This window comes from Sapajus apella, unplaced genomic scaffold (assembly GCF_009761245.1).
Source record: "Sapajus apella isolate SASKATOON/1434 unplaced genomic scaffold, GSC_monkey_1.0 scaffold2, whole genome shotgun sequence".
Lineage (NCBI taxonomy): Eukaryota > Metazoa > Chordata > Mammalia > Primates > Cebidae > Sapajus > Sapajus apella.
Genome location: NW_022436942.1, coordinates 80,855,598 through 80,881,222, shown reverse-complemented (window position 1 = coordinate 80,881,222; position 25,625 = coordinate 80,855,598). Strand labels below are relative to the sequence as shown.

Genomic DNA, 25,625 nt, shown 5'->3' with positions numbered 1-25,625 from the left:
CTTAGCCAGTTATGTGCCGGGGTCACAGGAAAGGAGGAAGGGGACAAGAGAAAGAATTTCAAGAAGGTGAATAAGGAAAGAACATTGGCCAGGCACGGTGGCTCACACCTGTAATCCCAGTACTTTGGGAGGCCAAGGCAGGAGGATTGCTTGAGCCCAGGAGTTCAAGGACAGCCTAGACAACATAACAAGACACCCATCTCTATATATTTAAAGAAAAAAAAAAGTAAACTTCCATCAATAGAGGAGTGGTTAAATAATTTGGGTACATTTTACTACATATTATGGAGAATAATCAAGCATTAAACATAATGAAATACCTCAAAAGGCTAAACAGAGTATACACTCAAGAGGAATGAAAACATGTTCATGTGAAAACTTATACACAAATGTTCATAGCAGCATTATTTATAATGACCAAAACCAGAAACCCAAATGTTTATCAACTGACAAATGGATAAATAAAAGTGGTATATCCATAAAATGGAATATTATTTGGCAATAAAGAGGAATGGAGTTCTGGTCCATGCTGCAATGTGGATGAACCTTAAAACATGATGCTGAGTGAAAGACATGGAATGCCACACAGTAGGGGATTCCATTGATATGAAATGTCCAGAATAGGCAAATCCATAGACAGAACGATTAGTGGTCACTGGGGGCTAAAGGGAGTGGGAAATGGGAATGATTGCTAATGGATATGAGTCTTCTATTTGGGAAAAGGAAAATGTTCTGGAATTAGATAATGGTGATGTCTGCACAACTTTGTGCATACACGAAAAACTATTTCATTGTATAATTTAAAAGGATAAATTTTACACATGAATTGTATCTCAATAAATCAATTAGATAGATGTATATGTGCTGATATGGAATAATCTCCAGAGACTATTGTTATGTGAAAACAACACTTTGTTTAGAATGTGATTGCATTTATGTGTGCATAAATGTATACACTGTAGATGGGCACACACATGCATACATGCCTGTATAACAGGAAAGCTCTAGAATACACAGGAAATTGTAAGCAGTCGTTCCCTCAGGGAGAAACTTATGAAGGAAAATTACTATTTGTAAGAGAGAATTTTCATGTTTTACTCAGTGTATTTCTATATTATCCTAACCTATTAAACTAATAATAAATTATATATTTCTACATAATATATATCATCATGATTATATGGGCACACAGCTTATGTGAAATTTAGAAAAAATAAACAAGCCATGGTATCTGACTTTAAAGATCTTCAAAATCTGTGAGGGGGCAGTCCACATGTAATTAAAATAAACTATATGGTGACAAAAGTCAGAGTGGAGCCAAAATGTCTTGCAAACATAAATGAAGATGTGACTCATGAGGCCTGGGGAACTCAGGCAAGTGGTATCTTCAGGAGGTAATATGAGCTGAGTATTACAGGTCCAGGCACAACTTTAATGAAACATCCTGCAGCCAATCAGTTCTGTTTTTCTTTCTTTATTTTAAGGAAAGGCTCTAGCTCTGCTGCCCAGGCCAGAGCTGGAGTGAGATGGTGCAATCACGGCTCACTGCAGCCTTAAACTCCTGTGCTCAAGTGATTCTTCCGCCTTGGCCTCCCAAAGCGTTGGAGTTACAGGAGTGATCCACTGTACTTGGCTCAGTTCTGTTCTTTATGAAGGAGTTGACTGTTTAATTTTAGTCACAAGGCCAGAAAGTATAAAGATTAAATTCAATAAAATTCATTTTTAAAAACTACATACCTGCCATAGAGAATGGATACTGGAAATCACTTTTAAAACTTTCCTCAGATAAGCAATCTGTAAAAAATAAAAAATAAAAAAGTTCTAAAGACCACCAAAATGGAAAACTTCAATGTGAAATACCAGATTCTTAAAGTTCCAAAAGAAGTACTGGTAAAACTTTATCTTCCATGATAACTGCCAGAGAAGTTCACTCACAAGTTCATAAATATCAAAAAAGGCTAGGGAACCTTCCATTTGTTTCCAGTGAAATTTATGTCATTTTTGATTTTGCACTCGTTGGCCTAACACCAAGTTCTTTAAATTTGGCATCAACTCAGTGAGAGTGACTGTGTTTTCACCATAAATCTGTTCCATAACAAGTATCAATCCAGAATGTTTAGAGGATGCTGCGCAAAAGCTTTCAGATATACTCAGTTGAGGGCACTGAGTCTTAACTTACCATATTGAAGCCCAGAAGCTTTTGCAATAATCCATTCCAAAGCTGCAGGTCATAGATTTTGTATTCTAAACAAAGCTCGGTCACCAATCTTACTGCCTAAAGCCAAAAAGAGGAAAAAAAAAAAAAAAAAAAAAAGAAGAAGAAAAAAGTCATGCTGCTCCAAGACACCAGTAAATCAAGCCATCTTTGGAAAAGTGGGGCAGCTTAATACAAAATATGCTTCTAATCTGTGAATGTCTATTGAAGGTCCTCATCTTTCTAATGAAAGAAACAACAAAAAAGAGATTCTTCTTTTTCTTGCTGTTATGGACTCACAGACACCACCTCAGACGTCTCCCCCTTTCTTTCTTCTATTGGAAAAGTCTGCCTGTTGGACCAAAAAAAACCATCCTGCCCTCGCCTCCAACTGCCTCAGAGACTAAATTCCCAGGCAAATAAGAGGAAGAGAAATGATATCCTCTCTCTACCAGACAGTCTCTTTCCCTGTCCAGATAAGGGCAGATAAACCGTGGGAGGGATTATAAAAGTACTCTCTCGTTGCCAGGGATGACTTTAGCCAGTGGACTTGAAGACAAAAGAGGTAAATGGACCTTCCACATTGCCTTATCTATCACATGCTGGTACAGGAGAGTAGAAAGGTCTCAGAGCAGTAGAGCAGCTCAGGGATAAAGACTGTTCCTGGGTCGGGCGCGGTGGCTCACACCTGTAATCCCAGCACTTTGGGAGGCCCAGGTGGGTGGATTGTCTGAGGTTAGGAGTTTGAGACCAGCCTGGCCAACATGATGAAACCTTGTCTCTACTAAAAATACAAAAATTAGCCAGGCATGGTGGGTAAGCACCTATAATCCCAGCTACATGGGAAGCTGAGGCAGGAGAATCGCTTGAACCTGGGAGGCAGAGGTTGCAGTGAGCCGAGATCACACCACTGCACTCCAGCCTGGGGAACAGAGCAAAACACTGTCTTAAAAAAAAAAAAAAGACTTCCTGGTTTTATCTTTCAGGAATCTGAGTAGGGGCAGGAAATTGGGAATGCAGCAGTGAGGTGTACCAACCATGGACTCGTGGCTGTGGTTTTTCCATAGGCCCTTAATCATTCCTTCTTTAGGACTGTTGCAAAATAACTCATATGTGATGGGGATATTCAAAGTCTCAAATGATGCCAGAAAAGTTATACATTTCAAATAAGATCTGGAAAACAGAAACGTTTCTAAGAATCATTCTCATAGGCCACATTTACATTTAAAATAAAAACCACCATATGGAAATATTAGGCCAGTTTGTTTTAAATGTCCGTTTTGGACTTCTAAATATATTCACTGAATATATAAAACATTAGATAGAAATCAACTGGAACAAGATAAGGAAAACATTCAGTTTCTAAATGGCTCCAAGAAACGATGGAAACAAGATGTTCTCAAAGGCCTATTTTCCCTTTGCCAAAATGTCAAGGATATTCAAGGCAACAGAATTGTATTCACATAGCTACTCTACTACGCTCTTCTGAATTCAGGGCTTACAAGGTACAGCTCCAAAAAATGATCTGTTTCCTATTTCTTAATACAATTTAGACATTTCTACTTACTTGACTTCTTCAATGGGTTTTTTAAAGAGGGATTCTATAGTTTCCTTGTCAGCCAAATAGAAGAGACACTGAAGAGCCCGAGTTCTGTGGGCAAAAGTTAACTGATCCATACCTAATGTCTGCAAAACCAAAAAAGATTTGGAGAGTTTAACACCTGCACATTGTAGTTGGGTAAATGAGTTTCAACATAGGCAACATAAACAATGCAATTACTTTAAAATGTAAACTCAATCTCTGCAGTTGCAGAAGGCATTGTGCATAACAGTGGTTCTTAACATGTAGCCCATGGACACCTGGAGGGGCATTCCTGAGACTCCTTCAGGAGGGACAGGGTCACAGCTGTTTTCATGATACTAAGATGTTATTTGCCTTTACACTGTGTTGATATTTGCACTGATTGTGCAAAAGCAATAGTGGGTGAAACTGAAGGCAGAATCGAGGCAGGGCCCCCAACTGTTGTTGCAGCCCTTGTATTCACAGGATGCCTTGGCAGTATTGAAAAGCAAAGACAACTTTCACTTAAGAATGTCCCTGATGGGCCAGGCGCAGTGGCTCATGCCTATAATCCCAGCAATTTGGGAGGCCGAGGCGGGCAGATCACCTGAGGTCAGGAGTTTGAGACCAGTCTGGCCAATATGGTGAAACCCTGTCTCTACTAAAAATACAAAAATTAGCCAGGTGTGGTGGCATGCGCCTGTAATCCCAGCTATTCGGGAGGCTGAGGCAGGAAAATCACTTGAACCTGGGAGGTGGAGATTGCAGTGAGCCAAGATCATGCCACTGCATTCCAGCCTGAGCAATAGATTTGAGATTCCGTCTCAAAAAAAAAAAAAAAAAAAATTTTTTTTCCTTCCAAGATGGGATTTTGCTATGTTGCCGAGGCTGGTCTTGAACTCCTGGGCCCAAGCAATCCTTCCTTCTTGGCCTCCCAAAGTGCTGAGATCACAGGCATGAGCCACCAAGCCCAGCCAGAATGTTCTTGATGAAGCAGTAAAAATTAATTTTACTAAACCTCAACTTTTGAATCCACAGTCAGCCTTTTGTATCCATGGGTTCTGCATTCATGGAATCAACCAACAGTGGATCAAAAATATTCAAGAAAAAAAAAAATTCCATGAAGTTCTAAAAAGCAAAACATGGATTTGCTGCATGCCAAGTACTACACTGAATCCATGCGGATGAAGTGATTTGCAGGCATTGTATTATAAGTAACCCAGAGATGACTTAAGGTATACATAAGGATATGTATAGATGACATGCAAATATGACACCATTTTATATAAGACACTTGAGCGTCCTCTGTCCTCGGGGTGGGGGGGTCCTGGAACCAGTCCTCCCACAGATACGGAGGGATTACTATATATCATATTAATGTGAATTCACATTTGAATACATGCTAATACTAATTAAGGGAAAGTACACATAAGGCACATTGCAAGGAAAAGCATGTACACAGCTGAGCTGTGAGCTACACTAGCCACCTTTCATGGAATACCATTTTTAGGTCATAAGTTTTTATATGCAGAGAAAATAAGGAGAGGCTTTTTCCTTCCTGTTATGGGACTTTACAATCAGCACCTGAGACTTCCTCCTTTTAATCTGAGAATCATCTGCCTACTGGCTCGACCCCCTTCTCCTCTCTCTGCTCCAACTACCTCAGAGGACATTTCTATATGCAAGAGCCTGAAGCCATAGGTCATGCTGCCATAAGGGTAAACTGCAAGTTCAGTCTAGCTAAAGTTTAGTGGGCAGAGGGGATGGTCTGACCAGAGCACGCAGCCAGATAAGGCCATGGTGGAGACTTGGTTCACGGCCAGTGTGTTTGGCTCCTGGCTTCAGGAATGTGGACTGACCAGGGAGTTAACCACTGTGAATGCAGACAGCCCATGGAAACTGTCAACAGGTGCACCATACAGCAAGCTAAGCAGATGTTACAGAGGCCAGCACTAAACGGAGCATGGTGCAAAAGACAATGATTGCTTAGGAGATGAGATAGACTTTGAGTACATATGTACGTGAGCATTATCTGAATCATCTGTTAATGCAATCAAGCGTAGTAAATAAACAGGAAAAAAATGTTAAGCTTAGATGCACAGAAGAGACTGGATTAAGTTTCCAGAGCTTACAGTTGTAGTTGATGTTGCAAATACAAACAGCATTCTTGAACTATAATCAATTGGATGAGACAGAAGGAGATATTGCACTCTGGAAAAAAAATTGAATTACATTTATCTTTTAATTTCGTGATGGATTTACCAAAACAACAGACTTATCTTTCCCTCCATGGAAAGGTCATTAGACAACTCAAAGGCAGACCAGAAAGACGTTTTTGCTTTAAAGATTGCTTAATCTTTTCTTGATTTCTTTTGTTGCTAAAGATGATAATACATGCAACAAATGCCAGGCTTCAGCCTCCTCATCTATAGAATAGTTAGTCAATCTCTGATCCCTTAAATTCTATTTAAGAAACTAATATAATTAATTCAAGAAAGATGTTCAGAAAAAAAAAAAAAAGAAAAGAAACTAATATAAACCATAGCTGGGAAGTCCCTTGAATGCTACACATGGGAAATTCTGTGTTTGGTATGCAGGACCTTGTTAGCAGCCCATTTCAACCTCTAGACCCAGGGCAAGCTGGCCCCTCTCCAGGAAGGAAGGATGAATTAGGCCGGCTGGAGGAGGGGTGGGGCAGAGCTTTTAGTGGAAAAAGCAGCACATTATAAATTTTGCATTAAGTAGCCTTTTGGGATTTCCTTTTTCTCGTCTCTCTTTAAATCGCTTCGCTCCAAGACTTTCCATGTGGCTAGTTCAGTTAGACATACCAGGAGCTACCTCTTGTTTGAACAAAGATGCCCCTTCCCTTAAAAGACTAAACGAAGCCGTGCGTAGTGGCTCACACCTGTAATCCTAGACCTTTGGAAACCAAAGCAGGAGTATCACAAGGTTAGGACTTCGAGACCAGCCTTACCAACATGGTGAAACCCTGTCTCTACTAAAAATACAAAAATTGGCCGGGCATGGTGGCAAGTGCCTGTAATCCCAGCTAATTGGGAGGCTGAAGCAAGAGAATTGCTTGAACCCGGAGGCAGAGGTTGCAGTGAGCCGAAATTATACCACTGCACTCCAGCCTGGGCAACACAATGAGACCCTGTCTCAAAAAAAAAAAAAAAAAAAAAAAAAAAAGACTAAATGAGGCCAAGGTGGGAGTCCAGAGGGAAAGAGGGCATGGGTGGTTAGGACAGCTCTCTGCTCCAAGCCAGAAGAAATTCATTTCTTGGGGTTGTCTTTCCATCTTTTCTATCAGCTCTCCAAGGCTGAGGTTGGACATAGGGTCTACTTTTGGTTTAGGCTAGGAAGACCTTTTTTCTTTCTTTCTTTCTTTCTTTTTTTTTTTTTATCATCCAGCCCAAAATGTCATAGGCTAGGAAGATCAAACCAGCTTTTTGATTTAGGAAAAGCTGGCTGGCATTTGAGCCACTATGCTCCCATGCCTGTGCCAGGCATCATTAATAGATTGACACATCTGTTCTGACTTGGGCCCAGATAAGAGTCTTCTCCAGAATGCAAGCCATGACTAATCAGATTTAGCACATTAGATAAAAATCAATGGGCCTTTCTAGGTAGAAGGGCAAAAGGAATCTGGTGGCCTGTATCCGAACCAACTCAGCTTAGCAAGGTAAGAGAATATAAAGGTGCCTATATTTATATTTCATATAGGGGCCAAAGTCTGGGTCTTGGGCCAAAGTCCTAGTTAAGAAAGAGTTTTCTTCTGGTTGAGAGGCACCTTCCACCTAAAGGTATGCTAGGGACCCTCAGCTCTCATACGAGTTGAGAAATTTTAGATCTTGGCTGGCTCTGATATTTTCCACTGGAGACACTCCTAGCCATGTATCAATGGACTGATTCATTTCATAAACTCTGACCCGAGTTTATCAAGAAAGCCCTTTAAAAAATCAACTGCTGAAAAATGTATGGTAAGATTCCTATTTTGCATCACAACATAGGCGAATATAAGTAAAGGAAAAGAGTACCTTCGTAGGGCTTCATCTTCTTGAAGTTCAAATAATTCTGATGGTTTCTTGGAAAAAATAGGAAAAACAGGTCAAAAACTAAAAAAGTTTATGATTAAACATTCATTCATCTCTCTGAAAACCTATTAGATAAAAAAACCTAATATACAAGATTATGTTTACATAGAAAAATTATAATGTAAATGATTACTTTATGAAAAGATTTTTTTGCTTAAATGATGGGTTTACTCACATTCATTCACTCAACAAATATTCACTGAGCACTTACTATATGATAGGCACAATTCTAACTATACAGATTGCCTGAGCATATAAAGCAAATGTTCCTGTCCTCCTGTAGCTTACATGCATTGGATAATTTTTATTTTGATTTATTTTTGGTTTTGGAGACAGGGTCTTGCTCTGTCACTCAGGCTGAAATACAGTGGCACAACCATGGCTCACTGCAGCCTCAACCTCCTGTGGTCAAGCAATCCTCTTGCCTCAGCCTCCTGAGTAGCTGGGACCACAGGTGCACATCATGACACCTGGCTAATTTTTAAAATTTTTGTACAGATGGGGTCTCGCTATGTTGCTCAGGCTGGTCTAAAACCCCTGGCCTCAAACATCCTCCTTCCTTGGCCTCCCAAAGTGCTCAGATTACTTGCATGAGCTACCTTGCCCAGCCCAGTATTAGATAATTTTTTTTTTTGGTTGAGATGGAGTCTCGCTCTGTCACCAGGCTGAAGTGCTATAGCACTCGGCTCACTGCAACCTCCGACTCAAGCGATTCTCCTGCCTGAGCCTACTGAGTAGTTGGGATTACAGGCACTCGCCACCATGCCCAGCTAATTTTTTTTTTTTTTTGGATTTTTAGTAGAGACGGGGGTTTCTCCATGTTGGCCAGGCTGGTCTCAAATTCTTGACCTCAGGTGATCCGCCCACCTCGGCCTCCAAAAGTACTGGGATTATAGGGCCACTGCGCCCATTGGCCTAGATAATTTTTAAAAGGAAAAGACTCCATGAATTTTAAATGAGCCATTTGTGAATTCAGTATATATTTATTGGGACTTACAAAGTACTGTGCCAGGTGCTATGTATACATGCAGTTTCAGGCCTCGAGGAACTTTTAGTGTATACCTTAAACTTACACATAAGTTAAACCATCTGTAAAGGCTGGTTTCTAAGAGTCCGCTACATATTCTATGTGGCCAAGAAATGCTTCTAACTCCTGTTTCCACTGAAGAACAATCCCATGCTCTTGGTAAATACTTTAAAAATCCTTGTTGAATCAAATGCCAAATGATATAAAAATTGCTAATTAAAAACTTAATGGTGGCCGGGTAAAGTGGCTCACACCTGTAATCCCAGCACTTTGGGAGGCTGAGGCAGGTGGATCACCTGAGGTTGGCAGATCAAGACCAGCCTGGCCAATGTGGTGAAATCCCATCTCTACTAAAATTAAAAAGTTAGCTGGGCATGATGGCATGATGCTAAAAGTACATAATTCGAATCTGTTCATGAGGCTTTATTAGGCAAACCCAAATTGGAGGGCAGCTTAATGAGACAGCTGGATTACATTCTTCAAAAATGTCAATATCATAAAAGACAAGAAAAAGTCACAGAACTGCCCTAGATTAAAAGAGACTAGGGGCCGAGCGCGGTGGCTCATGTTTGTAATCCTACAACTCTGGGAGGCCGAAGTGGAAGGGTCATATGAGGCCAGGAGTTTGAGACCAACCTGGCCAACATGGTGAAACCCCATCTCTACTAAAAATACAAAAATTAGCCGAGCGTGGTGGCGCACGCCTATAATCCCAGCTACTCAGGAGGCTGAGACAAGATAATTGCTTAAACCCACGAGGTGGGGGTTGCAGTGAGCCCAAGATCATGCCATTGCACTCCAGCCTGGGCAATGAAATGAGACTGTGTCAAAAACAAAAACACACTGGAGACATGACCAATAAATGCAAAACATAGTCCTAGACAAGATCGTGGACCTGGGGAGAAAACTGCTATAAAACATATTATTAGGCTGGGCATGGGGGGCATGTGCCTGTAATTCCAGCTAAGCGGGAGGCTCACTTAAACCAGGGAGGCGGAGGTCGCAGTGAGCTGAGATCCCATCATTGTACTCCAGCTTGGGCGACAGAGCAAAATTCCATCCCAAAACAAAAAAAAAAAACATTATTAGCGCCAGGCGTGGTGGCTCATGCCTGTAATCCCAACACTTTGGGAGGCTGAGGCAGGTGAATCACCTGGTCAGGAGATCGGGACCATCCTGGCTAACATGGTGAAACCCCATCTCTACTAAAAATACAAAAAATTAGTCAGGCGTGGTGGAATGTGTCTGTAGTCCCGGCTACTCAGGAGGCTGAGGCAGGAGAGTCACTTGAACCTGGGAGGCAGGGGTTGCAGTGAGCCGAGATCGAGCCACTGCATTCCAGCCTGGGCAACAGAGCAAGGCTCTGTCTCAAAAAATAAATAAATAAAAATAATTAGGACATTGGTGTAACTATAAAATGGACAATAAATTCAATTATAATGTCACCACTAAATTTCTGATTCTGATAATTATATTATGGTTGGGTAAGATAAAATCCTGTTCTTAGGAAATGTACCCTTAAAATACTCAGGAGACAAAGGGGCAGGCCACATGCTATTTATTCTCCAATAGTTCAAAAAAATATTATGAGAGTATTATAGAAGAGAGATGAAGCAAATATGGCAAAATGTTAAAAGAAAGTATGGATCTGGGTGAAAGGCATATGTAGGAATTCCTTTTTTTTTTTTTTTTACTATTTTTGTACTTTTCTATACATTTTATATTATTTCAAAAGAAAAAGTTAATCACATAAATCTGAGTAAAAGAACAGGCCACTTCTTTCATACAGATGGCATCTGAAATCATCAACTGAAAAGTAAAACAGCTACAAAACAGTATTTAAACAAAAAGTAAACAATCTCCAGCCAGGTGTGGTGGCTCACACCTGTAATCCCGGCACTTTGGGAGGCTGAGGCTGGTGGATCACCTGAGGTCGGGAGTTTGAGACCAGCCTGGCCAACATGGTGAAATCCCATCTCCACTAAAATTAAAAAATTAGCTGGGCATGGTGGCACACACCTGTCATCCCAACTACTTGGGAAGCTATGGAGGGAGAATTGCTTGAACATTGGCAGAGGTTGCAGTGAGCTGAGATCACACCACTGCACTCTAGCCTGGGTGACAGAGTAAGACTGTCTCAAAAAAAAAAAAAAAAAAAAAAAAAGTAAACAGCCTCATTAAAACATCAGATAATAGAGGGTAATAAAATGAACAAAAGTTCCAGACAGGCACAGTGGCTTATGCCTGTAATCTCAGCACTTTGGGAAATTGAGGCAGGGGGATCACTTGAGGCCAGGAGTTTGAGACCAGCTTGGCCAACATAATGATACCCTATCACTACCACAAAAAAAAAAAAAAAAAAAAAAAAAAAAAAAAAATTTAACTACACATATTGATGCACACATGTAGTCCCAACTACTTGGGAGGCTGAGGTGGGAGGACTGTTTCAGCCCAGGAGTTTGAGTCTGCAGTGAGTCGTGATTGCACCACTGCACTTGCCTGGGTGACAGAGCAAGGTTCTACCTTTAAAAAACAAACCAAGAAAGTTCCTTTCTTGAAGAATCTGTGCTCCTAATTAGAAGGTCATATTGTGTGGGATATTTAGCCTCTGAGAAGCCATCAGTGCATTCTCAACTACAGATATCCTTGGCCAGCAAGTACTTACTTCACCAGGTTTTGTTGAAGGGCAAAGCCATTTTTCCAATAACATGTCCCAGACTTTTTCCAAATTAATTTCATTGACTTCAGCTATTTCTTTAGCTGCTGTATGAATATCTAAGATATTCAAAATAAAGAATTAAAAACTCAAGTTTTGAATACTTATATTGAATACTTATATGTGTATGTGTATATACATACACATATAAGTAACATACAAGCACACATACATATATACATAAAACTGGGAATCAAAATCATAGCTTTTCTTGGACAACAAAAAAAATAGTTTTGTCCTCACCAGGATAATCTGCACGAGATGAATTCTGAATTCTTTGATTGATGCTAGGATGTTCATAGAGACTGACAATGAGATGTGCTGGCTTTCCGATCACTCTTAAATATTCCTCCGTGTTCAGCTTGTGGGCTATGAGCACAGCTTCAGTGCCTGATCGCCGGTACTGGATATGAAGCTTCTTCAACAAAGCCTCAGCTTTTTCACGTTTTTCATCCTTTTAAACAATTCCAAGCAAAAAGAAAACCTTACTTTATAAGTCTCAGTTGAAGCCAAGAATCCATCTTTATCGATCACAACCTCCCCCTTCCTCAGTTATGTTCCTAAGCATCTATATAAAACCTTGGTCTTCTTTCTCCATTTTAGGCACTACGGCAGCATGAGAAGGTAAACTAAGCTAGAACAATTTAATTAGGAGGAAGAGAAGCCATCAATCTGATAGTTCAGACACACCTGTGATGGGATATTCTGTAGCCATCTCTCAGCTAAATAAAGGCAGAATTTCAAAGCAGACATCTTGAAGGAACCTAAAAAAAAATTTACAGGCAAATCGTAATCTTTTCGAGAAAATGTATTATTGTCAAATTAGCAAGTTTTTAAAAATTACAAAAATGCATACTCATGGGTGGGCACAGTGGCTCACATTTGTAATCCCAGCACATTGGAAGGCCGAGGCAGGTGGATTACCTGAGGTCAGGAGTTTGGGACCAGCCGGGCCAACATGGAGAAACCCCACCTCTATTAAAAATACAAAATTAGCTGGGTATGGGGCGTAATCCCAGCTACTCAGGAAGCTGAGGCAGGAAAATTGCTTGAAGCGGAAAGCAGATGTTGTGGTGAGCTGAGAGTCACCATTGCACTCCAGTCTGGGCAAGAAAAGCAAAACTCCAACTCAAAAATAAATAAATAAATAGCTGGGCATGGTGGCAGGCGCCTGTAGTCTCAGCTACTTGGGAGGCTGAGGCAGGAGAATCACTTGAACCAGGGAGGCAGAGGTTGCACTGGCCTCTGTGAGATCACGCCACTGTACTCCAGCCTGGGCGACAGAGCAAGACTCCGTGTCAAAAAAAAAAAAAAAAAGTCCATAGAGGCCCTTTTATCAGTTTCCATTCCTGTTCTCTAGATTCTTACATGCCTTCCAGGAGTTTTCAGCACGTGTCTGTGTTCATGTATGCATGCATGTGCATCTAACCCTAATGGGTAATACCATATATACTCTAGTATAATTTGCTGTTCTCACTTTATATCTTGGGTATCTTTCCAAATCAACCCCATAATATTTCATTCTATGAAATATTTCATTCTATGAATACATCCTACTTTCTAACCAGTTCCTGACTTTGAGCATTTTTTTTTGAGGCAGAGTCTCACTGTTTCCCAGGCTGGAGTGCAATGGCACAATCTCAGCTCACTGCAACCTCTGCCTCCTGGGTTCAAGCAATTCTCTGCCTCTGCCACCTGAGTAGTTGGGATCATAGGCACCTGCCACACGCCTGGCTAATTTTTGTGTTTTTTTTTTAGTAGAGATGGGTTTTACCATGTTGGCCAGGCTTGTCTCAATCTCCTGACCTTAAATGATCTGCCCACCTCGGCCTCCCAAAGTGCTGGGATTACAGGCGTGAGCCACTGCACCTGGCCAGACCTGAGCATTTTTTAAAAAGTCATTTTCTTTTTCTTTTTTTTTTTATGGTGAAAAGATATACATATATTTAGAATTAGCCAGCTGGACTCAGTTTAGATGATCCCAATTTTGTTGGCAACATCCAAAGCATCGTAATCAGGAGCCAGTCGAACATATGCCTTCTTCTCTCCATCAGGCCGAATCAGGGTGTTGACCTTGGCCACATCAATGTCATAGAGCTTCTTCACAGCCTGTTTGATCTGGTGCTTGTTGGCTTTAACATCCACAATGAACACAAGTGTGTTGTCTTCTATCTTCTTCATGGCAGACTCAGTGGTCAGCGGAAACTTGATGATAGCATGGTGGTCCAGTTTGTTTCTCCTGGGGGCGCTCTTCCGAGGATATTTGGGCTGCCTCCGGACTCGCAGTGTCTTGGGCCGCCGGAAGGTGGGTGACGTGCGGATCTTCTTTTTTTTGTGGCTGTGGACACCTTTCAACACTGCCTTCTTGGCCTTTAAAGCCTTCGCTTTGGCTTCGGCTTTAGGAGGGGCAGGAGCTTCCTTCTTCGCTTTCGGCGCCATCTTGTGAAAAGGGTCCAAAAAGTCATCTTCAACTTTTGTTACGACCAAAAATGTAGGAGCTGGGTGTGGTGGCTCACGCCTGTAATCCCAGCACTTTGAGTGGCTGAGGAGGGCGGATCACAAGGTCAGTAGATTGAGACCATTCTGGCTAAGATGGCAAAACCCCGTCTCTAGTAAAAATAGAAAAAATTAGCCGGGCATGGTGGCACATGCCTGTAGCCCCACCTACTCGGCAGGCTGAGGCAGGAGAACTGCTTGAAGCGGAGAGGCGGAAGTTGCAGTGAGCCGAGATCGCGCCACTACACTCTAGCCTAGGCGACAGAGTGAGACTACGTCTCAAAAAAAGAAAAAAAAAATGTAGCAGGAAGTGCCTGTGCTTGTGTTGTCTGTTTAGTTATGTGAGACTATGTAGGGATTCATCACTGAAAGTGTGATTGGATATTAAGAAGTACCAATCACTGCCTATTCCTAGCAAAGGTCGCACCTTAAAGAAGGCACAAGAGGCAAGCTGGAAGGTGCCTGCCTCCCTGCCCCGTGACCACTGCACTTGAGCGTTTCAGCATTCTTCACCACCATAGTACAGAGAGCGGGCACATACATTTGAAAAGTACCATCCTGCTTCTCCTTAAAGATGCAGAAGGAGTATTTTTTTAAAACTACAATTTTAAAAGAAGAGCTCTTACCTTCAGGAATATCCTGGACAAGGCTGATGGCAATAGCTACAGCCCACTCTGGGTTGACTATAGAGAGCAAGTAGGATTCAATGGTCTGCGTGATCTTAGTTATTTCCTTGTTAATCAGTGTTGAGGATTTAGCTTGTGTTAACTTCAGAAGCTTTGGCTTCAGTTTTTTTTCAAAAACATGTTTTGCTGTAGACACGTACAGAGTGTCCAGAGAGAACTTAAAAGAAAAGGAAGGTTATGGCTGAAGCACATATTCACATATAAGGTTTTACATGAAAGCAGCATAAAAATCTTTTACATGGGGTCAGAATTAATTATAGGATACAGAAATGTCTTACAAGGTTTTAATCAATTACCTTCATTAATTTAGAAATTAAAAGCAATGTTGGGAAAGATTCTTCACTGAGTTCTGTAGCTAGAAAGGAAACATGGAGAGTATGATTTGTAAAAAATTTAGCTATCCAGTAAAATGTATTTAAAAAAAAAAACAAAAACATACAGAGAATTTTCCAGAAGTTCTGTGCTGTGCCAAAGAATATCAGGTGAAAAGGCAGTCTAGTTTGGGCGGCTGATGGCAAAGTTATGACATGTTCCAACATATACTGATATTCTAGATCCACGGGAGGAGAAATTCTTCTGTATGACTTCAAATGTTTTAGAACACTCAATGCCTATATTAAAATAAAATATAAACTTTTGTCCAGTTAGAGTAACCCAGTCCTAAACTGTCATAAAATCATCTAACACTGTATCATCGAAAGTTTCCATTCCCAAGACCATCTTGTTTTCAGAAAGATGATCAAAACCTTTTCTAGTATTCCCTTTAATGCTATTCTTCTAAACCATAATTTATATATGATCATCAAAGAAATCATATGAGGAGAAACCATTGGTAAACGGTAAATGACAGCCTGACAGTTCACTATCTGCCCTTCACACAGTTTGAGATATAATTCAAAATACGTGATTTCATTTTAAATACAGAGGCTACAGATCTAAATTAATTCTCTATACCCTTATCTTTCTTACGTTTATATTTTAGACAACCTTGTATAACATTTTGAATTGATATATTTTCTTATATATCTTAACATCATATTAAAACATTTCTAAAATATTAATTCCTAAAATCAAATTTAAAAGTATAAAGGCTACTACAACCAAAATTCAGAAATAGTGAAGAAGTTAATGAAAGTACTGAGACACAATTGAGTATGTCTTGGACCAATCCATTAGTACACAAAGCTGACCTAACTCTCAGCCCCATGGCCTTTTTTACTTCCTACATGGCAAATGTTTCCTTAATTCTTCACAATTAGTTCTGTAGTGACTTCATACTCTTAAACAGCAGGAGAGGTTATTTAAATCACCTCAAAACAGTAAAAATAGGAGGAAGATAAGTGATAAAATATGAATGCCATAAAAATCTTTTTCCCTTTGTAAAGATTTTTTAAAACCTAAACTAAACCACACAGTTTAAAAGGAGTTCAACAGTTAATCTGGAAAGGACCTGGATAATGATATGACTTATGATCCAAAAAAAGCAGAAAGTTGATTTTTACATCTTTGGTATAGGTTATACCTGATTAATATTAATATTGGTTATCTTTTCATCGGCTCGTTCTATAACTTTCAGGACAACTTCAATCATTTCATAGTCATAGGGATCCAACTGTATAAAAACAAAAATATATCAAAACTTGTTAAGATTTTGCCATGTTGAAGTTTTATTCAATTACATTCATCAGCACAGATTACAAATATAAAAAGCTCATTGCACTTGTTTAGATTAATTACTCTCTTAAAAATGAGCTACAGTTTTCTCACCTCTAAAATTACATGTGAGGATAAACATATATGCTAAAAAAAAGGTCTCAAAGGCTGTTTTCACAAGCTGCACAAGGTAGTATTGTGTTAATAAAGAAAGATGCTCTTGCCTGAAATCCCAGCATTTTGGAAGGCCGAGGCGGGTAGATTACCCGAGGTCAGGAGTTCGAGATCAGCCTGGCCAACATGGTGAAACCCCATCTCTACCAAAAATACAAAAATTAGCTGGGTGTGGTGGCAGGCACCTGTAGTCCCAGTTTCTTGGGAGGCTGAGGCAGGAGAATGGCTTGAACCTGGAGGGTAGAGGTTGCAGTGAGCTGAGATCATGCCACTACACTCCAGCCTGGACAACAGAACCAGACTCTGTCTCAAAAAAAAAAGAGAAGTTCTTAAGGTACTAAAAACATAGAGTAGGCATATGGACACAATTTTATGTAAGATTTTGAAATTAAAGTTCCGTATCTTCAATTTATGATGGGAAAATTAGAACAAAAAGAAACTGATCCTTTTCTTAAAAATGACATGACTAGAACTGTGGCCCCCAAGCAAGTTTCTCAAAGGATTTTGTTTTAGCTCCAACTATATACTATAGTGCAAGAATAAATTGTGTGACATCTATATACATATAAACATAAAAAGAAAGGAAGTACTCAGGTCGGGCATGGTGGCTCATGCCTGTAATCACAACACTTTGGGAAGCCAAGGCGGATGGATCACCTGAGGTCAGGCATTTGAGACCAGGCTGGCCAACATGGCAAAATCCCATCTCTACTAAAAATACAAAAATTAGCCGATGTGGTGGTGCGTGCCTGTAGTCCCAACTACTCAGGAGGCTGAGCCAGGAGAATCGCTTGAACTTGGGAGGTGGAGGTTATAGATCATGCCATTGCACTCTAGCCCAGGCAACAGAGTAAGACTTCATCTAAAAAAAAAAAAAAAAAAAAAAAGGCCAGGCGAGGTGACTCACGTCTGACGTCTGTAATCCCAGGACTATGGGAGGCTGAGGCTGGCAGATCACCTGATGTCAAGAGTTCAAGATCAGCCTGGCCAACACGGTGAAACCCTGTCTCTACTAAAAATAAAAAATTAGCCAGGTGTGGTGGCATGCACCTGTAGTCCCAGTTACTTGGGAGGCTGAGGCAGGAGAATGGCTTGAACCTGGGAGGTGGAGGTTGCAATGAGCCAACATCATACACAACACTCCAGCCTGGGCGACAGTGAGACTCGTCTCAAAAAAAAAAAAAAAAAAGAAACAATTTAAATGTCTATCCAAAAAAGGCTGTTTAAATACAGCATGCTTTATCCATATAGTGGAATAATAATTATGCATCTGTCAAAAATAACATTTCATTGGGCATGGTGGCTCACCTCTGTATTTCCAGCATTTTGGGAGGGCAAGGTAGGAGGATCCCTTGATGCCAGGAGTTTCAAACCAGCCTGAACAACATAGTGAAACCCCGTCTTCTACTAAAAATACAAAAATGACCAGGCATGATGATGCAAGCCTGTAATCCCAGCTACACGGGAGGCTGAGGCTGAAATATCACTTGAGCCCAGGACATGGAAGCTGAGTGAGTCACATTCACACCACTGCACTCCAGCCTGGGCAACAGAGCAAGACCTTGTCTCAAAAAAGAAAAAAAGAAAAGAGGCTGGGCGTGGTGGCTCAAGCCTGTAATCCCAGCACTGTGGGAGGCTGAGGCGGGTGGATCACGAGGTCAAGAGATAGAGACCATCATGGCCAACATGGTGAAACCCCGTCTCTACTAAAAATACAAAAAAATTAGCTGGATGTGGTGGCATGCACCTGCAGTCCCCGCTACTTGGGAGGCTAACGCAGGAGAATTGCTTGAACCCCGGAGGCGGAGATTGCAGTGAGCCGAGATTGTGCCACTGCACTCCAGTCTGGCGCCTGGTGACAGAGTAAGACTCTGTCTCAACAACAACAACAACAACAACAAAAGAAAAAAAAAAAAGGAAAAAGACAAAAAAAAAAAAAAGACATTTCTTACAGGACTATGAAAAAGAAATTATTTCTTTTGAGATAGATGTGTAAATACTGACATGTAATGACAACATGTTAGGTGAAAAAAGAGGGTCACAGAATAGTATAATTAGTATAGGATAGTTACTACACCATACTACTAACATTTTTATCTCTAGGGAGTGGGGTTATAGGGAAATTGCCTGTTTTGTTTTATTTATTTCTCTCTAGTTCCAATCTCTTCAAAGAATGTGTAAGGTTTTCTTTTTTTTTTTGAGACAGAGTCTCAATCTGTCGCCTAGGATGGAGTACAGCGGTGTGATCTCGGCTCACTGTAACCTCTGCCTCCTAGGTTTAAGTCATTCTCTTGCCTCAGCCTCCTGAGTAGCTGGGACTACATAATCAAGCTGCCAGGCCTGGCTAATTTTTTATATATTTTTTAGTAGAGACGGGATTTCATCATGTTGTTCAGGCTAGTCACAAACTCCTGAGCTCAGGCAATCTGCCTGCCTTGGCCTCCCAAAGTGCTGGGATTACAGGCGTGAGCCACCATGCCCGGCCAAGAACGTGTAAGGTTTTCAAAAATACGGGGAAGAAAAGCTATTTCTATTTTGAAAAATAGGAAAATTGTATTTAACTGTATTAAAAATACAGAAATCTAGAGAATATTTCGAATGAAAAGTTGATAAAAATATAGACTTATATATCCAATTTATTACTAAATGTATATAATTAGCTAAGGGTGGGAGAAATGACTGAGATGACCCGATTCATTTCACCATGTGTCTACCTTATGTAGTATTCCACTAAGACTGATGACCAAATCTTTAGTGCTTGTCAGTAAAGGAACCATCTCGAGGGCTTTGGCCAGGAGTTTGGGATGCCGTTGCTTTGCAGACTCCATGCTTGCATCTCCCTGGCCTTGGCTGGCATTCGTGTTGTGGAGCAGCGTTTCGATGAAGAGCTGAAGAGCCGCATCACAGTCCAACTGAAACGTGCTAAAAGAAGCATTCAATACACGCCAATCAGGAATTTGAGACCAGCCTGGCCAACATGGTGAAACTCCATCTCTACTAAAAGAACAAAAATTAGGCCAGGCACAGTGGCTCACGCCTGTAATCCTAGCACTTTGGGAGGCTGAGATGGGTGAATTGCCTGAGCTAAGGAGTTCGAGACCAGCCTGAGCAACACAGTGAAACCCCATCTATAACAACAGACAAAAAATTAGCCAGGTGTGGCAGTGTGCACCTGTAATCCTAGCTACTCAGGTGGCTGAGACAGGAGAATCGCTTGAATCCAGGAGGCGGAGGTTGCATTGAGTTGAGATTGCACCATTGCACTCCAGCCTGAATGACAGAGCAAGACTCTATCTTTAAATAAATAAATATGTAAGCCAGGAGTGGTAGCATGCACCTATAATCCCAGCTACTTGGGAGCTGAGACACAAGAATTACTTGAACCTGGGAGGCAGACGTTGCAGTGAGCCAAGATCATGATACTGCACACTAGCCTAGGTGACAGAACGCGACTCTATCTCAAAAACAAACAAACAAAATAAATAACAAAATTTTGGCCAGGCATGGAGGCACACGCCTGTAATCCCAGCACTTTGGGAAGCCAAGGCATGTGGATCATGAGGTCAGGAGTTCAAGACCAGCCTAGCTAACATGGTGAAACCCCGCCTCTACTAAAAATATAAAAATTAGCCAGGTGTGGTGGCTCATGCCTATAATCCCAGCTACTTTGGAGGCTGAGGCTGAAGAATTGCTTGAACCCGGGAGGCAGAGGTTGCGATGAACCAAGATCGCACCATTGCACTCCAGCCTAGACAATAAGAGCAAAACTCTGTCTCAAAAACATACATACATACATATTTTAAGAATTAACAAACCAGGCCAGGCGCAGTGGGTCACACCTGTAATCCCAGCACTTTGGGAGTCCGAGGCGGGCTCGAGGTCAAGAGATCAAGACCATCCTGGCCAACATGGTGAAACCCCATCTCTACTAAAAAATACAAAAAAATTAGCTGGGTGTGGTGGCGTGTGCCTGTAGTGGTGCCATTGCACTCCAGCCCGGGCGACAAGAGTGAAACTCCATCTCAAAAAAAAAAAAAAAAAAAAAAAGGCTTTTATTGAAGACAAGCAATAACAAATTCTGGTGAGAATGCAGAGAAGAAAAGAACCCTTATACACTGTTGGTAGAAATGTAAATTAGTACAACTACTATGGAGAACAGTTTAGAGGTTCCTCAAAAAACTAAAAATAGAACTACCATATGATCCAGCAATCCCACTGCTAGGTATATACCCAAAATAAAGGAACTCAATATATCAAAGAGATGTGTACTCTCATGTTTATTGCAGCAACTATTCACAATAGCTAAGGCTTGGAATCAACTTAAGTGTCCATCAACAGACAAATGAATAAAGAAAGAGTAGTACATAAACACAGTGGAGTACTATTCATTCAGAAAAAAGAATGAGATTCTGTCATTTGCAACAGCATGGATGGAACCAGAGGTCATTCTGTTAAGTGACATAAAGCAGGCACACAAAGACAAATTTCAAAAGCTCTCACTTTTTTTCTTCTTCTTCCCAAGCCATGAGTAGGACTTTAGCTCTTACTTATTTTTGGAAGATAAAAAACAACTGAATTCATGGAGACAGAAAGTAGAATGATGGTTACCAGAGACTGGGAAGGAATGTGAGGGAAGAGGGGAAATGGGATAGTTAATGGGTACAAAAATATAGTTAGATAGAATCAATGAGACCTAGTATTTGATAGTACAACAGGATGACTACAGTCAACAATAATTTATTATATATTTTAAAGTAACCAAAAGAGTATAATTGGATTGTTTGTAACAGAAATAATAAATGCTTGAGGTGATGGATACCCTATTTACCCTGATGTAATGATTATGCGTTGGATGCCTATATCAAAATATCTCAGGAACTCCATAAATATGTAAACCTAATGTGTATCCACAAAAATTAAAACAAATAAATAAAATAAACTGAAAACAACTCAACAATCCACCAATAAGGGGCTGGTTAAATAGCTTATCTAGGCCGGGCACAGTGGCTCACACCTATAATCCTAGTACTTTGGGAGGCTGAGGTAGGTAGATCACCTGAGGTCAGGAGTTCGAGACAGGCCTGTCCAACATCGGGAAACCCTGTCTCTACTAAAAATACAAAAATTAGCCAGGCAGGGTGGTGCGTGCCTGTAATCCCAGCTACTCAAGAGGCTGAGGCAGGAGAATCGCTTGAACCCAGGAGGTAGAGGTTGCAGTGAGCCAAGCTTGCATGACTGCACTCCAGCCTGGGCAACAGAGTAAGATTCCATCTCAAAAAAAAAAAAAAAGAATCTGGTTACTATAGACAAAGTAACAACTGAAATGCCTTTTTAGACCCTACTAATAAGACAGTGATAGTTTAATTTGCTATACAGAGTAACTAAAATATCAATAAGAGGTTTAAGTACCATCATTTTGAAGTCACTCTCTGATATTCTAAAGGTTATCTAAATTTATTCAGGTAGACTGCCTGAGGCAAAAGTGTCACTATCATATGAATACAAATCATCAATGCCACGTACATAGAATAATTATGAAATGAACTTGACTTTATAGCTATTTAAATTTCAAAAGGGTGTTCTGTACCATAGGATATCACATAAGAATCTACCAGAAGTTCAAGTTAAATAAAAAATATAAAAGCGTGTGTACTCTGTCCTGGATTTATAACAGGCCAAACTGAAGAATGACATAGTTTTGTTACTTCAAACTACTCTTTAAATCAGTGCTCCTTAGAGCTACGGGCAGCCTATAGTCCTTGACTTGCAGGTACAGGATAGTGACAGCCACGGTCTTTACACTACTCCTCACTATCCACAGAGACAAAGAAATAGATGCTTGCCTGGTTCAGGAAATGTACCAAGCAGTTTCATTCTCAGTAACTCAGATTCCATTAATCTGTTACAAATCAGATGGGGATTACAGCACCCATAATATTTTAGAAGCAGTCATTTATAATTTGACCTTGAGCAGGTCATGTAATATGGGTTTGTTTTCTCATATATCAAGTGGCAACATATGTAATAATAACTGTAAAAATTAAATGAGGTGACATGTCTGAAAGCATTCTGAAACCAGAAAACAAGTCCTTGTATTTACTAGATAGAAACATCGGGCTGGGCGTGGTGGCTCACGCCTGTAATCCAAGCACTTTGGAGGCCAAGGCGTGCGGGTCACCTGAGGTTGGGAGTTCAAGACCAGCCTGACCAACATGGTGACACCCCGTCTTAAAAAAAAAAAAAAAAGAAAAAGAAACATCTGAGATATAAATTATAAATCATTTATCCCTACTTATCAAAGTAAGCTGAATCTATAAATAACACATTTAATCTTAGTTCTAAAAATTCTTGGCTGGGCGCAGTGGCTCACGCCTACAATCCCAGCACTTTGGGAGGCCGAGGCGGGCAGATCACTTGAGGTCAGGAGTTTGACACCAGCCTGGCCAACATGGTGAAACCCTGTCTCTACTAAAAATACAAAAATTAGCCAGGCCTGATGGCGCATGCCTGTAATCCTAGCTACTTGGGAGGCTGAGGCCAGAGAATTATTTGAAGGTGGAAGTTGCAGTGAGCCGATATTGCGCCACTGCACTCCAGCCTGGGTGACAGAGCGAGACTCTGTCTCAAAATAAACAAATAAAAGGGAGGGCCAGTGTGCAGGGGCCAGGGAGCTGGGCATCTCCCCATCTCGGTGGGGCGTGCCAGGTCCCCAAGCCCATTCCTGTCCCACCCCCTTTAAAAAAAAAAAAAGAAAAGAAAAAAGAAATAAAATAAAAATAATTTTATAAATATTTTTAATAGGATATTAGAAATTCTCCCTAAATCATACTTTTCATTAATTTTTAGTTTGATTCCTTTGCTCCCTAATCTGATTTAGAAGTTTAATTACTCAGAAGAATATTCTCCAACTTTTCTGATCATAGGGATCACCTGAGCTCCTATTAAAGACCAATGATTCCTAGGCTCAGTCCAGACCCACTGAGTCAGAACTGCCAGAGAGCCCCAGAAATCTGCATTTGTAATCAAGTGCCCTAGGTGATGCTTATCATGAGGCAAGTTTGGGAAACACTAAATGGTGAATTTAAATGGTGATATCATAAGAGACTCCAATCTGACTTCATATTTATTCAGTTTGGGAATGAGCAAAAGAAAATATCAAGGTCCATGGACCTCATAAAATAATCATCGTTATTACTGTGTTCTTGAAATAAGGATTACCAGTTTAACAGCAAAAATACTGTTAATGTTTAAAGAATTACCTGCAATATTCCAGAATAAGGCATGTGTCCATATCTATATTTTCCACAAGAGCTTTAACGAGGTCTTTCTTGGTGAGAAAATGTTGCCTGAAAACTGGTTGAAAAGAAATCTAGAAATAAAAAGAACAAAACAAATTAAAAAAAAAACCCTCTACATGGAAATGTATCAGAATAAGGGCAACATAATGACTTGCCTTCTTAGTATCTTTTTTTTTATAAAGAAACATTTGTCTATAGCTCCTTCAACTTCACACTACCCAACCCAGCCATCACTCCGAGATTTATTTGAGGTGTACATGGGTCCAAAACTCCTCTTAGCCATCCTAACCATTGCCTCATCTGAAAAGTTTGATCCCTTTTTTTTTTTTTTTTTTTTTTTTTTTTTGAGACGCAGTCTTGCTTTGTCGCCAGGTGCCAGGCTGGAGTGCAGTGGCGTGACGTCAGCTCACTACAACCTCCACCTCCCAGGTTCAAGCAATTCTCTCGCCTTAGCCTTCAAGTAGCTGGGATTACAGGTGTGTACCACCACGCCCAGCTAATTTTTGTATTTTTAGTAGAGACAGGGTTTCATCATGTTGTCCAGGATGGTCTTGATCTCTTAACCTCGTGATCTGCCCGCCTCGGCCTCCCAAAGTGCTAGGATTACAGGCATGAGCCACCGCGCCTCACGAAAAGTTTGATTCTTAATGCAAACAGAACACCAGTTCCATTGCCACAGAAGATTTAAGCTTCAAAACATATAGCATTTCTGTACTGGTTATCTTCCTGATAAGTCAACTGTTTGCAAATAAAATGTTTTATATTTTTGGTAAAGAAAACAGGGTTTTGGCTCATGCCTGTAATCCCAACAATTTGGGAGGCCGAAATGGGTGGATCACTTGAGGTCAGGAGTTCGAGACCAACCTCGCCAACATGGTGAAACCCTGTCTCTACAAAAAATACCAAACAATTAGCTGGGTATGGTGGTGCATGCCTGTAGTCCCAGCCAATCAGGGGGCTGAGGTGGGAGGATAGCTTAGGCCCTAGAGGTTGAGGCTGCAGTGAGTTGTGATCATGCCACTGCACTCCAGCCTGGGTGACAGAATGAGATCCTGTTTCAAAAAAAAGAAAACTTGGTTTTACTTGTCTGTTCTTTTGCACTGTCAAAAATAAAGGCGATTTATTTTCCCCTACTAGGTGTTCTTGAAGCATGGTATATACCTGTATATACATTTTAATATTAACTTTAACAACGGCAGTAAACAAAAGTATGAGGCTAAAGGCTATGCCTGAAATAGCATAAATGTCAATTGATACTAGATATATACCTATAAATGAGAAAGTTAAGCAGCTGAAAATGTCAGGCCACTTTTAATTTCCTTAAAAATACAGACAAAAGGAAATCAGGCAAAAAGTTTCTTATTTATCTGGAAGCACCAAAGTGTATACTTAATAAAATGTATAAGGCGGTACACAGACACTCTCTTCCCAAAAGTAAAGGACAAGAAGATCTTTGTTTTGTTTTAAATTTTCCAACCAGGTAATCATCAGAATCAATGATAGCAGTACAAAGAATACTCACACCAAGGTTAGCAAGACGAATGCCCCACCGGGCATCAGTACTGAGTTCATGGAACTTAAGCCCCATTTCTATTTCCTGATGGAGACTTGCCAGCTCAGAGCCCACCAGAGATATTGCCTAAAAAATTAAAATAGAATTAAAGTTAAATCATAAATACATTCTAATACCTTTTAGATGAAACCCAACAATAAAAATCATAACTTC

General features: G+C 40.5%; 1 protein-coding gene and 1 pseudogene across 3 annotated transcripts in view; both read right to left on the bottom strand.

Annotated features, from left to right (window-relative positions):
- Window positions 1-25,625, bottom strand: part of KNTC1 (kinetochore associated 1) — a 102,567-nt gene that overhangs the window by 7,713 nt on the left and 69,229 nt on the right. For both annotated transcript variants that reach the window (XM_032242737.1, XM_032242728.1), the window contains exons 42-57: window positions 25,422-25,538; window positions 23,861-23,970; window positions 19,316-19,523; window positions 16,297-16,386; window positions 15,214-15,385; window positions 15,071-15,129; window positions 14,715-14,931; window positions 12,283-12,356; window positions 11,836-12,046; window positions 11,542-11,651; window positions 7,793-7,839; window positions 5,888-5,966; window positions 3,762-3,880; window positions 3,232-3,367; window positions 2,180-2,275; window positions 1,738-1,794 (exon numbers count right to left, since the gene is read on the bottom strand). In XM_032242737.1, coding sequence (XP_032098628.1) covers window positions 1,738-1,794; window positions 2,180-2,275; window positions 3,232-3,367; window positions 3,762-3,880; window positions 5,888-5,966; window positions 7,793-7,839; window positions 11,542-11,651; window positions 11,836-12,046; window positions 12,283-12,356; window positions 14,715-14,931; window positions 15,071-15,129; window positions 15,214-15,385; window positions 16,297-16,386; window positions 19,316-19,523; window positions 23,861-23,970; window positions 25,422-25,538 — 1,902 coding nt within the window. The remainder of the gene's footprint in view (window positions 1-1,737; window positions 1,795-2,179; window positions 2,276-3,231; window positions 3,368-3,761; window positions 3,881-5,887; window positions 5,967-7,792; window positions 7,840-11,541; window positions 11,652-11,835; window positions 12,047-12,282; window positions 12,357-14,714; window positions 14,932-15,070; window positions 15,130-15,213; window positions 15,386-16,296; window positions 16,387-19,315; window positions 19,524-23,860; window positions 23,971-25,421; window positions 25,539-25,625) is intronic.
- On the bottom strand, window positions 13,564-14,057 carry LOC116526480 (annotated as a pseudogene). Its single transcript, XR_004258179.1, has one exon. The product of XR_004258179.1 is annotated as a 60S ribosomal protein L23a pseudogene (transcript).